The sequence below is a fragment of the Denticeps clupeoides genome, chromosome 11 (assembly GCF_900700375.1).
Source record: "Denticeps clupeoides chromosome 11, fDenClu1.1, whole genome shotgun sequence".
Classification (NCBI taxonomy): Eukaryota; Metazoa; Chordata; class Actinopteri; order Clupeiformes; family Denticipitidae; genus Denticeps; species Denticeps clupeoides.
The window spans coordinates 4,123,553-4,137,642 of NC_041717.1; the positions used below are offsets into that span (position 1 = coordinate 4,123,553).

Here is a 14,090-nt window from a genome sequence, read left to right on the forward strand (position 1 = left end):
TAGAAAGAAATCTATTTTTCTGTATCTCAGGCCCTTTGTGTTGGAATTAGGGTAAGAGGATATGCAGTATTTCTTTATATAATGAGCTTAAATTCTTCCTGCTGCTGAAAACTTTTTCATTTTAAAGGCACTGCATTATTTTCCTTGAAGATAAAGCGATAGATGCATTAGAGTGGTTAAATAGAGAGGTCTCTGTAAGTGTATAGTATTAGAGTTAGAGTGCAATTGCGTTGCTTTGCAGAGCGGTGTGTGTGTGTGTGTGTGTGTGTGTGTGTGTGTGTAGGCTGCCAGTTCGCTCAGGATTTTAGGAGAGGTGTGAAAATCTAGCACAGCCGACCAAAGTGCTTTACACGGTAGAAGTGGAAAGAAAAATAAAAGCACTCGGTCACACGCATTTTCAAGACCCAAAAGGCCCAAGAAAACAGGTTGTTTCTTAGCCATAAATCTCACTGTCTTATCTACCGCTAAGAAAAAACGGAACCTGTTTGCGTGAGTTGCTCCGTCCCCAACATGTGTTAAGCCAAATGCTCTTTTTATCTGTATTTTTTTTGTTGCTTTGATTAATTGCTCACACACAGCTCTACAGTTGAATTAGAATTCAGGTTGGAGGCAATATTATTTAAGGCATGAACTTTTTCCACATTTCACCGATACCGAGCAACTTTAGGGGGCATCAAAATGAATTTATGAATGAATCAGTTCAGAATTTTAAAACATTACGTTCAGTAGTTTTCAGATTTGAGGTGACGTTAGTGACAACCCTCCCTTGTGAAGGGGTTTGGAATGTCAGGTTATAAACCACTTTATTCATGGTGATGATTATAAACCGTGACATGATTCGTCAATTTTGCATGTTGTCACAATTAAACATTTCACTACATTTACCATATAATGCCACAATGCAAGTTAAAATTCCCCATGCATTTTGATACAATGATAATGATACCTGAATGTGTCAGATGTAGAAAATAAAGGGACTCACTACACGATTTGTCAGTCATATAATTATCCAAATTAGCTTACACAAACTGCACAAATATAATCATTTTTGCATTAAAAATGGTATCATCCTGCTGAAAAAATGGCACAATGCTGGAAGCTGGTTTAAGTTGGCATAACCTACTAAACTGTACCGGATTTAACTTCGTTTCCTGCCATGGTGCAGTTCGTTTTGTCCGGTACTCGCACTCAGTTTCACATCAAACAGCACTGAGACCCACTAAAAGAGGTGGTCTCGATTCGAATCAAATTGCGAACGAGAACGTGTACCGAACCAAAACAGGACCAAACACTATCACATGATTTGAGAACACTGAATTATGGGTATATTTCGTTTTCCTGTATTTACTTTTGTTGTTCCCGCGGCGATACAGCTGACCAATCAGCAGAGAGAAAGTTGAAGCAACGCATTTTAATCTGGTCAAATTAGCCATTTTATCCGTTTTTTAGCAGGTCATGTTTTTTTCAGCAGAGCAGCTGATTGTAGAGCTCTGTGCTAAAGTTTATTTAAGCAGCATTTAGTTTTGTATTTATTAATTTCTACTTTTTAGTCAAGCAATCAAGCAATTTAAACACTGCCTTTCTCATTATCCTTGTGGCAATTTGCTTTTCTTCTTACTAAAAAAAATACATTCTCCATAATCCAGATTGTAGACATGGGCTGTCCTGAGACATCCCAATGGGGCCATAAATTCAGAGGCTGTGATGCCTTTACCATAATTTTTTAAAGCAGCCCATTTATCATCAATCAGCATAATATGACAACACTGTTTTCTCTCTCATGAAACTGTGGAGATTAATAATTTCAGGAATAAATATTGATGGGACGGGTTTGTGACTGATTACTTATAATGTGTCACATCTGGTAAATGTTTGTAAGATCATTTTATAATGTGTGTGATGTGTTACAGCCTCAAAAAAAAAAAAAAAAAAAAAATAATATATATATATATATATATATATATACACACACACACACACACACACACACACACACACACACATACATACATACACACACACACACACACATATATATATATATATACACACACATGTGGGAGTGGAAACAGGCCACTGTATGGAGAATACTTCATGAGGACCATAGAATAGGCCAGTCAGGACATGATGAAATGCATCCAAGTACCATATGCCATTATGGCACAGAGATGATGGCAGTCTATGTCTGATGAAGACCCAGCTCGGTAAACATGTTGAACCCCAGTTACGGGACATTGGTCCTGCATTATGCGATTGAGGGTCAGGAGGCTGGATACATGGACAAGGACACATTCACAGGCTTACAGTCTCTTGTAATGTGACATGTTATCCCCACACGCAGAACCAAGACCCTTTATGTCCAGTCTGTACACACTGAGCACTTGTAGTCTGTCAGGGTGTCTTACAAGGCAGGTCTGTCAGGGTCTAGAGGAAGGCGGGGTCAGAGGTCAACACTGAGCTCGCGGCCAGTTCTTGCCTTTTGCCTGCGACAGGCATGTTTTGGGGAGCAACCCTCCCTCGTACGAAGGAACAGCTGCAGCGGAGGTGAGGCGGGAAATTAAAACTGGTGTTTTCAGGTAGCCGTACGATACGGATCTTAATAGGTTGTTACTGGAGCTGGTGGGAGCGGGAGGCCTGATACTCCGGTGTTTTGGGCGAGGGCCTCTGTTGGACATTCGAGAGATTTGGTGAACTTTTGGACCCCAACAGTGATGGCTCTATATTTGGGAGCTGAACCGTGGCTGATGACCCGCTCACTGACCTCAACACCTGCTCCTGAGCAGGAATTTGGTTCCTGCATTGTGCCGAGGGGATGTGCGGTAGATAATATCATGTTTTGTTCTTTTTTGTCTTCCTTTACTTCATCTTGTTCCCGCATTGAGGTGATTCGTTCAGCTTTTTCTTGGAAGACAGGAGTCTGCGTGGATTCGAGCGGTCCGTCTGTGCACATGTGTAGTTCAGTGTCTCAGTCCTCGGGACTCATGGGTACTAGAATTCTAACGGTCAGGTCAGAGGTCAGGGGGTCTGTTGATCAATCTAACAAACTATCTGTTTATTGCAATATAATGTTTGACGTCCAAAAATGTCTTTTTTTTTTTTTATGGTTGTGGCCTGTGCCACTATGGGATTAATTTACATTTTATACTATTTACACATACAGTATCTTCTAAACACAGAACTGCTCCTCTATTCTTCTGACCGCCCTCCCCTCACGTTGCGCCCCCTCCTCCTTCCTTTTTGTGTCCTCTAATTGGCACCTCGTTTTGGGGCTCCCTAATTGGAGCCCAGAGACAGGTGGCGCCACTCTGTTGTGATAATCCTTGTTAGCACAGTCTGTGTAATCTCTTTGTGTACGCTGTGTGAATGCGGACCTGGGTGCATGAACTCCTGACGCTTGGTTCTTGTCGCGCCGCTCACCCATGGTGAACCCTGACGCCTCCCTCTCCATCACACCATCTCGCCTCTCCTCCGAGCGAGGTTTAGACCTCTGGTCGTATTTCTGTCCCGGTTTGCGGTGACCGAGCGGCTGAAAATGACAGCGGTGTTTCTGCGAATGTGAGGACACAAGCTGTTAGTTAGAGTGTCGGGCAATTACCGTAATGAAAGGGGTCTTTTGTGTCTTGGTGGGGGAGACGCCAGAGGCCTGCTGTAGATGTCCTTCCTCGGAGTCATTAAAGCTCGACATTCCAGCCCTCGTAACATTGTGAACCCTTAAAAAACACGATCTGAAACCTCTGCACCTCGGTCGCGTCCCACGCGAACACAAAGAGCTGCCCAGACCGCCGCGGCAATCACCGCACGTCGGCCGAAATTGCTTCTGTCCTTTTAAACCGCACAATTAAAATTTCCGCCCGCGTCTAATTAGCTGTCGCAGAGGCTCTGGCCGCTTGGCTTTAAGCAGATATAAGTGTTTGAAAGGGCGTGTGTTCAAACGCAGCTGGGGTGTCATAATCGGGTGGGAGAGCTCGCTGTAATGTGCTCAGGCAGGTGTGAGGGTTACCGAGGGTTTGTGGGTCAGCACTCTGACCCGCGGTGTCAGATCCGCACTGCGCCCGGCCATCAGCGGGCTCCTCAATTAAAACTGGAGTCCTCGGTCCAGATTCTTCCGCTCTTTCGTTCGTGATAAGGCTCACTTACAAAACAGGAACAAAGACAGAAACAAAACACAGAACTTTGTAGCAAATGGACAAAAGCAATGGCATTACACCAAAAAGTCAAATATCACACATCATCTGGGTTGTGATGTAACAGAATACAAAAAAATATTCCGAATACAAAAAGTTACATTTTCGAAGGTGTTTTTTAGTTCTTTTAGAATAAATGAAAAATGTTTCTTCACACAGTAAAATGTGGTTTTGTGAACCAAAAAAAAAAACATATTCAGGCTGATACTGATATGCCAGTTGCTATGGGGACGTCCCATTAGCAGGACTTCCCTTGTGTGTTTTGAGTGTGACTCTACTGTCACATTTAATTAGTTGTACAACCCATATGTGTGAATGTGATGTGAACACTTTCATCTTTCTTTTTCACACTCATTTGGTCGACAGTTTATTACTAATATTCATATCGAGATCAGCAAAAATGAACAAAATCACCATCCAAAAGTACTGCTGCACACAACTGTTTTACACGTGTTTAAAAATGGTATTTTATATATACAGTGTATTTAAATATATACTGTAATGGAGGACATTACTGAATACATTTATGACAATCTAGTAGGTTTATTTTACCCAGCCCTGCTACTACACGGAAAAAATCACATCACTTTAAACAAACTGGACAAATTCACCAAAAACAAGCTCAAATCAAGGGAAAAAATACCATGACAAACAATGGAAAGGCCCTCGGTGTCGTAATGTAGAAAACGTGGCGATGGAGGGACCTACAGGTAGCCGACTGCAGTCGGGCCTCTCAGACGGCCGTGATAATGCCTGTGTTTGGTTTGTGATTAGGCGCAGAGCAGAGAGGGGATTTAATGTACTTTTCTTGGCCAGCTTCAGCACTCGTCTTGGCAAATGGAAGTCATACATTTCCCTTTTTGGGGGGAGGGCGAGTTCCTCTCCCTCCTACGGTGGAGTAGAGCAATTTGCCTTTGTGCTCATATTTGTTTATCTGTGGCTGGGTCGTGCCGATTCGTCCCCCCGGGGGGCTGGAAAGGACACGGAAGTGTAGCAGGTGTGCGAGCGAATGAGAATCACGATTCAAGTGGTTTGATTAGTTTGAATTTTTTTTCTCTCTGCAAGTTGATAATGAAGATCTAGATTTTACTGCAGGCTAATTGCAGTCCATTAGTATGATATTCGACTTTGTGTACTTTATTTGTTGTAGCTTTGGTATTTGTAATAGACGGAAAGTGGCTTGCAGAATTGGCGATTACAATTATTACAAATTCAAAAATGGCAGTGTCAATATTCCAATTGCAATTGAATGAATTTCACAGCTTGAATATCTGGTGAGAGGGGTGTTTTCTGGAACCCTCTGGTTGGCTCTGGGAAAACGGTGGCCAGAATGCAAATGAATGAAGTTGCACTCAGAAGTGGGAAGGACTCTACACTAATGCAGTAATTGTGCGTTTTTCTCTGTTCTTTTCCCCTTGATTAGTCGAATTTCATTTGTTTGTTGTCACCGCTGTGAAAGCGAGTGAGCTGAGCCAGGACGTGGCTGGCTGATTGGCTGAGTTCCTGTGTCCCCGGGTCCTCGGTCTCATCTCCAGAGCGAAACACAAATAAACAGACAGCCGTCACTCTGCCTGTCCTGCCTGCTTTATTTTTCAGTGGTCTTTCAGCCAATGGGTGGTCTTTTGAATATTCCACCCCCCCGGGCCCTGTCCCTTCACTCACCTGACCCCGTGTCCCCTCCTCACCACCAGCCTGTGTCAGAAACAGGGGATTATCTAGAGCCGGAAGAGATGAAAGTTGCCGCTTTATTTAGCTCTTCTGTCCATCTGGGGGACGTAATTAAGGTGGAAAAAACGAACTTTTTTCTTTATTTGTTTTGATGGTTGAGTCGTGGTGAGTGAGTTGTTGGCGTGAAGGGCAGGGGTGAAGCCCTCCGAGTCGACCTCCATCACGCCCTCGCTACCCCACTGTGAGGCCAGGAAAGCTGCCTGAGGCTGGTGCATGCTGGGCCAGTGAAAGGGCCTTGAGCTCCTGGGGAAGAAAGCCGGTGTGCTCAGCATTCAGACGGGTGACGATGCCGGCGCTCGGTGTGGCTTCGTTACGAATCGGGAGAATCCGGAGGTGACGTCCCGGAGGCGTGCGTAAGCTGCTGAAGCGCTGCGCATTTATGATGCCAGGTCTGGGCTCGACATTGTCATTTTTTTTATTCTAATGGTGCCATTCAGTACTCAGCGTTAGAGAGCGGCCTGGATGTGAAATTCCATGCTGGGTTTTTGTTGGAGGAACCCAGAGAGTTGTGTCCCTTTCACACTCTGCGGGGTGTCACCGCCATTAACGCTCCTTATGACCAGGTGAATAACCCAACAGGTGGCACATAGTGCTGAGGCCACCATAGATATGCCACTCAAACATCTGTTCAGCATTCCTTTTGGCAAAAAGGAGAGAATGAGGTTTTGTGTGGGAAACAAGAATCATTTGCACAAAGAAGGAGCAAAGTTTTTCCAACAAGATAACAGCTTATATCTACAAAATAATATGACTTTTACTCTAGTTGTAAAATGCATTTATGAGGTCATTAAAATGTATTTTCTTTCAGTTACCTAATGGCGTGGCATTATTAATCGATTGATGTGCAAACGTGAGCAAATCCTGGTTGACTAGTCTTTTCATGTGTTAAGTGGCGCGAGTGAAAGAGAAACTGCAGGTCTGCTTTTTTTTGTGTGCTTTGTGTGCTGGTTGTGTTAACTCACCCAGCCCTACTGTAGCTGAAGAAGACACCACGTTGGTAAAGAAGTTGCCGTGTCTGTAAATGCTGTCCCCTCCCATTTTGTTTTTAACCAGCCCAATGGAATTACCAAGTAAATTGGGCCTTGTTCCGATCTAATTAAATGGCAGTTTTGTGGTTGTGCAGTTGCAGGCATCCGTGTGTGTTTTCCGTCTTCGTGAAAGGCGACGGTGATGTAATTGTGTATGAAAAGCCTGTATTTGATCAGTATTAAGATGTAATATGTACACGTGGCCTGGCACTGCGGAGACAAGCACTAAATACAACCACAAATATACAAAAAAATGTGTCCTGTTGCCATGTTTCTATCAGAAATCTTGCATAATACAGCCTATTTTAGGCAATTTAATAGTATGTCAATTTACTTGGCACTGATGTCTATTAAAATTACAGTATATTAAAACAACTTAGGTTCCAGATATATTACAAGTTTATTCACAAGTTCAGCTTTAATAAAAAGATGAGTTGTAAAAAGTAAGATATTTGACATTGAAATGAAGTGTAATTCAAGTAAAATGTATCTGCAAATGGAAGTACTTAAAAAATAATAATGAAGTAAAGTAAAAGATGCATCACCCTAAAAGTTTTACATAATTTACTGTGAGAATTTGAATTACACACATTATACACATGAAAAGCATGACGATACAATTAAAGACTCGTTCAACATTGGGGTGTCGGTCAACCCTAATTTACCGACAATCCACCTTTTCAGACAGTCGTCCATAACGTCCTTATTACACAGTAATACATTTTAATTCATTGAATTGAAGCTTTAATTTAGGGTTTTCCTCCAGAAACCTGAGTGCTTTTCTCTCAGAACGAGGTTGACCTCCCACTTGAGAAGATATGCAAACTGATGTCATCATTGGTTGGAGTCTGGTTGAAGTCAAGCCCTTGTTGCGATTCTCACCAGGGTCCAGTGATGAAGATATAAATCTCCTGCTGTCCCAAATCGGGATTTCACAGTCTTCTATCTTCTGAGCGGGACAACTGTGATTTATACGCATTCCAGAGTCACTCTAGAACCGCGGCCGCCTCGCGCTGCATGCCTGGACTGTTTACATTTCATTATGAGCGAAGCCGAGTCTGAGCGAAGGTAGAGAATATCACTCACGCAAACTAACTCCTACAGATAAACAAAACTAAAAATAAAAGTTTAAAGCCATTACAACGGTGGTCAGGGATTTCCCATCCATCTGAATGGAAAGTGTGTGTGTGTGTGTGTGTGTGTGTGTGTGTGTGTGTATAGCGAGCACGATTCGAGGGGGCAGAGAACAGACTAGGAGTTTATTAATCCAGGCAGAGACAAAGAGCGCAGCCCCTCCTCATCCCAAAGCCCCCGTCATGGCCCTTTCAGGCCGGCCCCACCGCATGCTGGGCACTTGACGGATCCTCGGGACTTCAGAGGGACGGGGACGAGGGACGAGCCTCGGCAGTTTGCTCCCAGCGCCCCGTGTGCCAGCTCTGGGAAGAGGTCGCCCTCCTTATCACCCGTAATGCAGACCGGGGAGTAAACCAACAGTGACAGGCACACTCTGAAAAGTGAGAACTGAAGACACACACACACACACACACACACACACACACTGGCTGTGTCCAGGGGGGAGAAAGGGGCCGAGAGGGAGTCTTGTTGAGGCTTTTCTGGGCTGTACGTGCCCGGAATGACACTTTGCTGGAGCTGCTGGTGGGTGTTTGGGGGGGCACGCGGCGGGGTACAGCGCTGGGGAGGGACGGGGGGGACGGGGCGGGGACGCTGGCCAGAGGGGAGGGTGGACTGTTTATTTGTTAAGTGAATTTTTTTTCTTTCCACCGCCGAGCTGGGAAGAGGGTGTCTATTGTTGGCTGCTAATGATTGGCGAGTCCGAGTGTGAGAAACGCCGAGTGGCAGTGAGCGTCGGGGACGGGGACAAAACCCGCTCCATTTGATGTTTATTTAGTGAAACGCGGAGCCCTGATTGTAGCTCGGCTCGCTTTTTGTCCCTTTGGCTGTTTCTGTGTTTCCCCACCGTTTACTCCACGTGAATCCCGATGAAAGTTGGGTTGGTGACGGTTTGGGGGTCTGACAGCCAGCGCCCTGGCTGAATAATGGGAAATGAACTATTACACTCCATTTATTTATTATTAGAAATGCTTTTGGCAGAACTGATGTAATCTCCGTAATAGCGCGGCTAATCGGCTTAACTTGTTGGGTATGAATGGGGATAAATCCTGTGTGGTGAAACAGGGACAAATCGAGTGGTGTTATGTGATTAGGATGAATAGGGCCGCGCTGCAATATGACCCGGATCAGGTGCGCCACTGACAGGCCGAAAAAGGCGCTCCTCAAGAGCCCCGTGGTGAGTCCTCCAACCCACAGATAACCATCACGGGATCCGGCACGGCATACGGACATCTCAGCGCGTTAGTGATGTTAGATAAAAAGGCTGTAATTAAGATCATTGTTTTCATGTCCTTATAGTTATATTACTTTTATACCTGCCAATTTAATTGGCTGAGAGGAATAAATGATACATACATTTATTACAGCTGTATCAGGGAAAATGGATTTAAGTCTCCTCAGGGGATGTAAAAAGTGTTGTATTTCCTGGTACGACAACGAGTTATATGCATGTTCTGTGAATTCTGTAATCCTGTATTGGCTGATTTTTTTCAAGACTAATGAAGATACTTTCAGAAACAAAGCAGGTCACTGTAATGTAATCTTATTTTTTCCATGGTTTGTCGTAATAATTTGCATAAAAATAATGTGTTGATTCATGGTAGGCATTAAGAGTTAAAAGATGACAGAATAAACGTATGTATAATAAGTGAAGGGTATACTTTACCATTTTTACACCGGAGTGGCAACAGAAGACACCATGAGGGACACCCTTATCTGATTCAGTCGGATAAATTGTAATGGTTAATAGAACCATTAAGTAAGTTGTTTGACTCTCATGACGTGGGTGAAAATGACCCATCGGTCATTTGGACATTCCCAGTTTGCTTGTCACACCTGAGCGTCATGTTTTTTCAGTTGGCCGCCGTCTGTGTGGCCGTGTGCAGAATGGACGTCACCGAGCTCCCACTGAGCCATAACCCGGGACAACTGCATGTCCCAGGGCGTGATTTCATTTCGGAGCTGAGATTTTTCACAGTCTGCTTCTGTTTTTGCATTCTTGAGCGCAGACATCTGGAGAATCCATCCGGAAGACTCTCAACAGCACAGCGTCTCTGCTATTAACCCTCAAACGCCTGAGACCAGGCCAGCGTGACTAATCCAGCCACATTGTAAAGTGTGCAGTCCTGCGGTACTGAACCCTCAGTGATCCGCCTGATGTCTGACTGGTCGCGCTTAAATCACAGAAGGAACGTCATGTATCCGTTTGAGTCCCCACTAGGGCTCCCATGGCATTGCAACTCCTCCAGTTTATAAAGTTGGGAAGGACCTGAGATAAAAATGTAATGAAATTTCGTTACAAAAGCAGCCACTCAAGGTAGAAATATTTCAAACGTTTCTGTGAAATGTAAAGTAGGACCGTTTTCCCAATTTTGTCACCTTCTTTGCTGCTTTTTAATATTCATATATCAGTGAACTAACAGTTTGAATAAAAAAAAATGGTATAAGTAAAGTGAGCGATGCTGCTTGTTTTGGGGCTTTTCTGTTTTAATGATCATGCCCCCTCTCCCCTGTGCCCTGCTCTTGTCCTCCGGCCTGGCCTGGTTTCTGGGAGGACGGGTGGGTGTTGGGGGCACCGGGTGGGCGGGGTGCCGTGCCGGGTGAATCGGAGGGGCACGGGGAGGGCCGTGTCGGTGGCAGGGTTCCAGGCAGGGCAGCAGGGTTCAGCTGTTGCTTTGTTGTCTCATCCACAAGGTGTCTGGGGAGTGAGGACTAGGCTGCTACACAGGCACTTCTGTGTGAGAGAGCAACTCAATAACGCCCTCCTCCTCCTCCTCCTCCTCCTCTTCCTCCTCCCACCGCTCTCTCTCTCTCTCTCTCTCTCTCTCTCTCTTGCAGCTGGGCAGTCAGTGTGGAGAAGTGATTGAAGCTGCTGTGTGTTTTGTGCGGTGTGGAGTTTCTCACACCACGGAGAGAAGAGACACACACACACACACACACACACACACACTGAGGCAGTTGAGCGCGTGGAGGCCGGAGCCTCTGGGATTTACCTCCTCTCTCGCCCGGCTGACAGACAGAAGATGGAGCTACCGCGATGGAGCAGCGCGAGTCGGACGTCTCTCTTCGTGGTGGGACTCCTCGCCCTGCTCCCCTGCAGCCGGGGTGAGTAACTGCTGACCCGCCGTCGCGCTGCTGCGGTGCAGAGATGAATCAACAGGTTCTTTTTAACTGCGCTCAGTGCATGAATCCTGAGTCAAATGAAACAAATGAAGCTGCGATTCCTGCGCATTTTCCGCTGCATGGCGGAGTGGTGCTGGGAACGGGGACGTTCAGCTGTCTGACACTTGTCCTGCACGCAGTTGGGCTTCCAGCTCAGAAGTCACCCAGCCTTGGAGCTGCAGGGCAGGGACGCAACATTCAGGAGGTTGAATTAAACTGGGTTTTAGAGAGCTGGTCTCGTGCCGTGATGGAATGATCTGACCACGGCTGCACACGCATACGCTGAGGCTGGAGACAGTGAGGGCCAGAAAAGGACGCAAAGAAGTTCGCAATCAGTTTTAAATCTTGTTTAAAGTTAAAATGAGGACTTCAGCTTTGGTCCGGTGTAGATTATTATTTTTTATTTAAAGCTGATTAAATGTCCCTAATGTGGCTGGTCCCCCCCCCTCGGTATAAATGGCGATATTGTGTTTTCATTAGAAGCCGTTTATTTCAGCGTCAGAACACACTGCTGTGAATATGCGTTTTATGCAGCAGCGTTTTAATGACTTGAAGCCTGAATTGTGGCGTAGGTGTTAAAACCAACTGAAACACTTGGGCACAAGGCTCTCACGGTGGGGTGCTAAATAGATTTCCACCCCCCTTTCTGCCATTGAGTGAAGTGTGGCAGCGCTCGACTCATAGCTGAACAGATGCTGCAGTGTTGGTGCAGTAAACATGGAGCTCTAATTCGCCATTAATGACGCTGAAGGGGTCGCTTGTCTGGTTTATAAAACACTAGACCATGTAGAAGTGATCAAAGTGCCCGTTTGAGATGACCCTCCACCCCAAGTCTGTTGTTACTTATGACAAAAGTTCCGAATTTTGCCGATATAAATGAACGTTACGTTTCAGTAGTTAATTGATTCGACCTCGTTTGTGATTCTGCGGGTGTGTGTGTGTGTCTGTGTATTTATGTCTGTCCTCCCGGAACAACAGCATGGCACCACCTGCAGGCACCCCCAGCCCCTCAGCCCCTGGGCTGCACTACAGTGTGTGGAGGAGCTTTTCTTCCGTCGGCGGCTCCACCATGTAAACGTCTCTCCTGGCGTTGCTATTATCGCCACCGTAAATCCAGTCATGGTTGATGGCCGGTTCCTTTGTTTTACGAGAAGTTCCAGAAGCTCCGGTGCCGTGGTCGCATGCCATGGGAACCGGTTTTCTGTTAGAGGAGTCCTGTACCAAATATGAACCCGACCGGAGATTATGGTCGCAATGAAATGAAAATTGTCTGGGGGGGGCGGGGGTTGCCGATACGACTCTCCCCGCCGAACTCCACGCTCAGACGTGCTGAGGGGGCGGGGTCGGGGGTTTCAACGCACCTGTGGCGCTCTAATAAGCCGCAGAGGTGCATCGTGGGCATTTCCTCCTGTAAGTGACACCCTTCAGATCACAGGCCGACTCCCCTCAGCTGCTGCCGGCCCACCGTTCTTGCGGGGGCCTGCTTCGACCGGATCAACGCGGGGGAGGACGGGGTCACCCTGCCAAGTAATGGGGGGGGACGGAAGAGACGTTATCTGCAAGTTTTTTCACAGAATTTTGTGTGGAAGGACAATGCGGGGTCGGACACAATGTACCGCCTCCCCGCCGTGATGCCCCACCCCCGCCGTATTATTTCTGCTCTGCTCCACGACCGCTGACTGTGGCCAAAGGGCCCAAAAAAAATGGCCCTTACGACTCACAGTGTTCTAACGGGGGCACGGGGAACCGGAGAACCATAATTGATAGCCGTGTGGTTGTCGCTCATGCCGTAATATTCCAAACACGGTGCAACAATATTGGTGGACGCTGAGCAAATATTTTCAGAGGTCGGCGATAAAAAGGCTCTGTACGGAGGAACTTTTGACGATGCTAATTCTGAAGGTTACATTCAGGCGTTCGGTTTCATCACCTCCCGGCCGCCCCAACAGACGGACGGTTTCCGGTGCCGCTGGAGAGGCCTTTTGGCGACTAACCAGCGCAGAGGAGTTCAAAGGGAAAGAATAACAAACGCGAGGGGGAGAGTCTTTATTTGACGGCTTCGCCTTTCGCAGGTAGATCCGGCATGGAGCCCGGAGACGAAACGGGCTGGAAAACAACTGTGTGGCGCCCGGCGACGGGGTCAGCGAGATCCGGGGAGGAATGACAGACAGCTGGCAGGTGTGGAGCAGAGCCCGGCTTTATCCAGGCCTTCAGAACAATGCGTCAGGGAAGAATTGAGGTTCTGAACCTATTCTCACGAGAGTCAGTATTTATCTTGGGTAACGGATCAATAGGGCGATATATTGTGATGTACTTTTTTTTCACACTAAAGTGTGTGAGAGAAACAAAAGAAACGAAAGGAGGTTATGACCAATCGATCATAAAGCACAATTTATCTAATAAAATTAAAATTTACATTTACATTTACAACATTTACCAGACGCCCTCATCCAGAGCGACTTACAATCAGTAGTTACAGGGACAGTCCCCCCACTGGAGATACTTAAGTGTCTTGCTCAGGGACACAATGGTAGTAAGTGGGATCTGAACCTGGGTCTTCTGGTTCATAGGCGAGTGTGTTACCCACTAGGCTACTACCCTTAATTTTTTTTGGAATTATGCACATTGTATAACTGTAAAATAGTTTAGCTGTAATTCTGTTGTTAATGTTTATAGTCGTTATATTGGATCTTCTGAATCACTTTCTTGGGGACTGAAGGTCGGTTCTGCAGAGGTCACCACAGACAGGAAGTACAGCCTCTCGTCCCTGTCTGGTCTACCGGCCGAGGGGGTAAAGCCCATCTTGGGTTCTCTGACCGGGCCGTGTCCCCCGGCTTTTCCCCCCTCGTTTTCCCAC

The 14,090-nt window shown here is 46.2% G+C and overlaps 1 protein-coding gene across 4 annotated transcripts in view; it reads left to right on the top strand.

Annotated features, from left to right (window-relative positions):
* The window catches only part of LOC114799305 (bone morphogenetic protein receptor type-1B), a 57,181-nt gene that overhangs the window by 25,313 nt on the left and 17,778 nt on the right, over positions 1-14,090 (top strand). For 3 of the 4 annotated variants that reach the window (XM_028995824.1, XM_028995823.1, XM_028995825.1), the window contains one exon: positions 10,910-11,176. In XM_028995824.1, the coding sequence (XP_028851657.1) occupies positions 11,095-11,176 (82 nt within the window). In that variant the 5' untranslated portion in view covers positions 10,910-11,094. The remainder of the gene's footprint in view (positions 1-10,909; positions 11,177-14,090) is intronic. The other variant, XM_028995826.1, reaches the window with a different exon arrangement.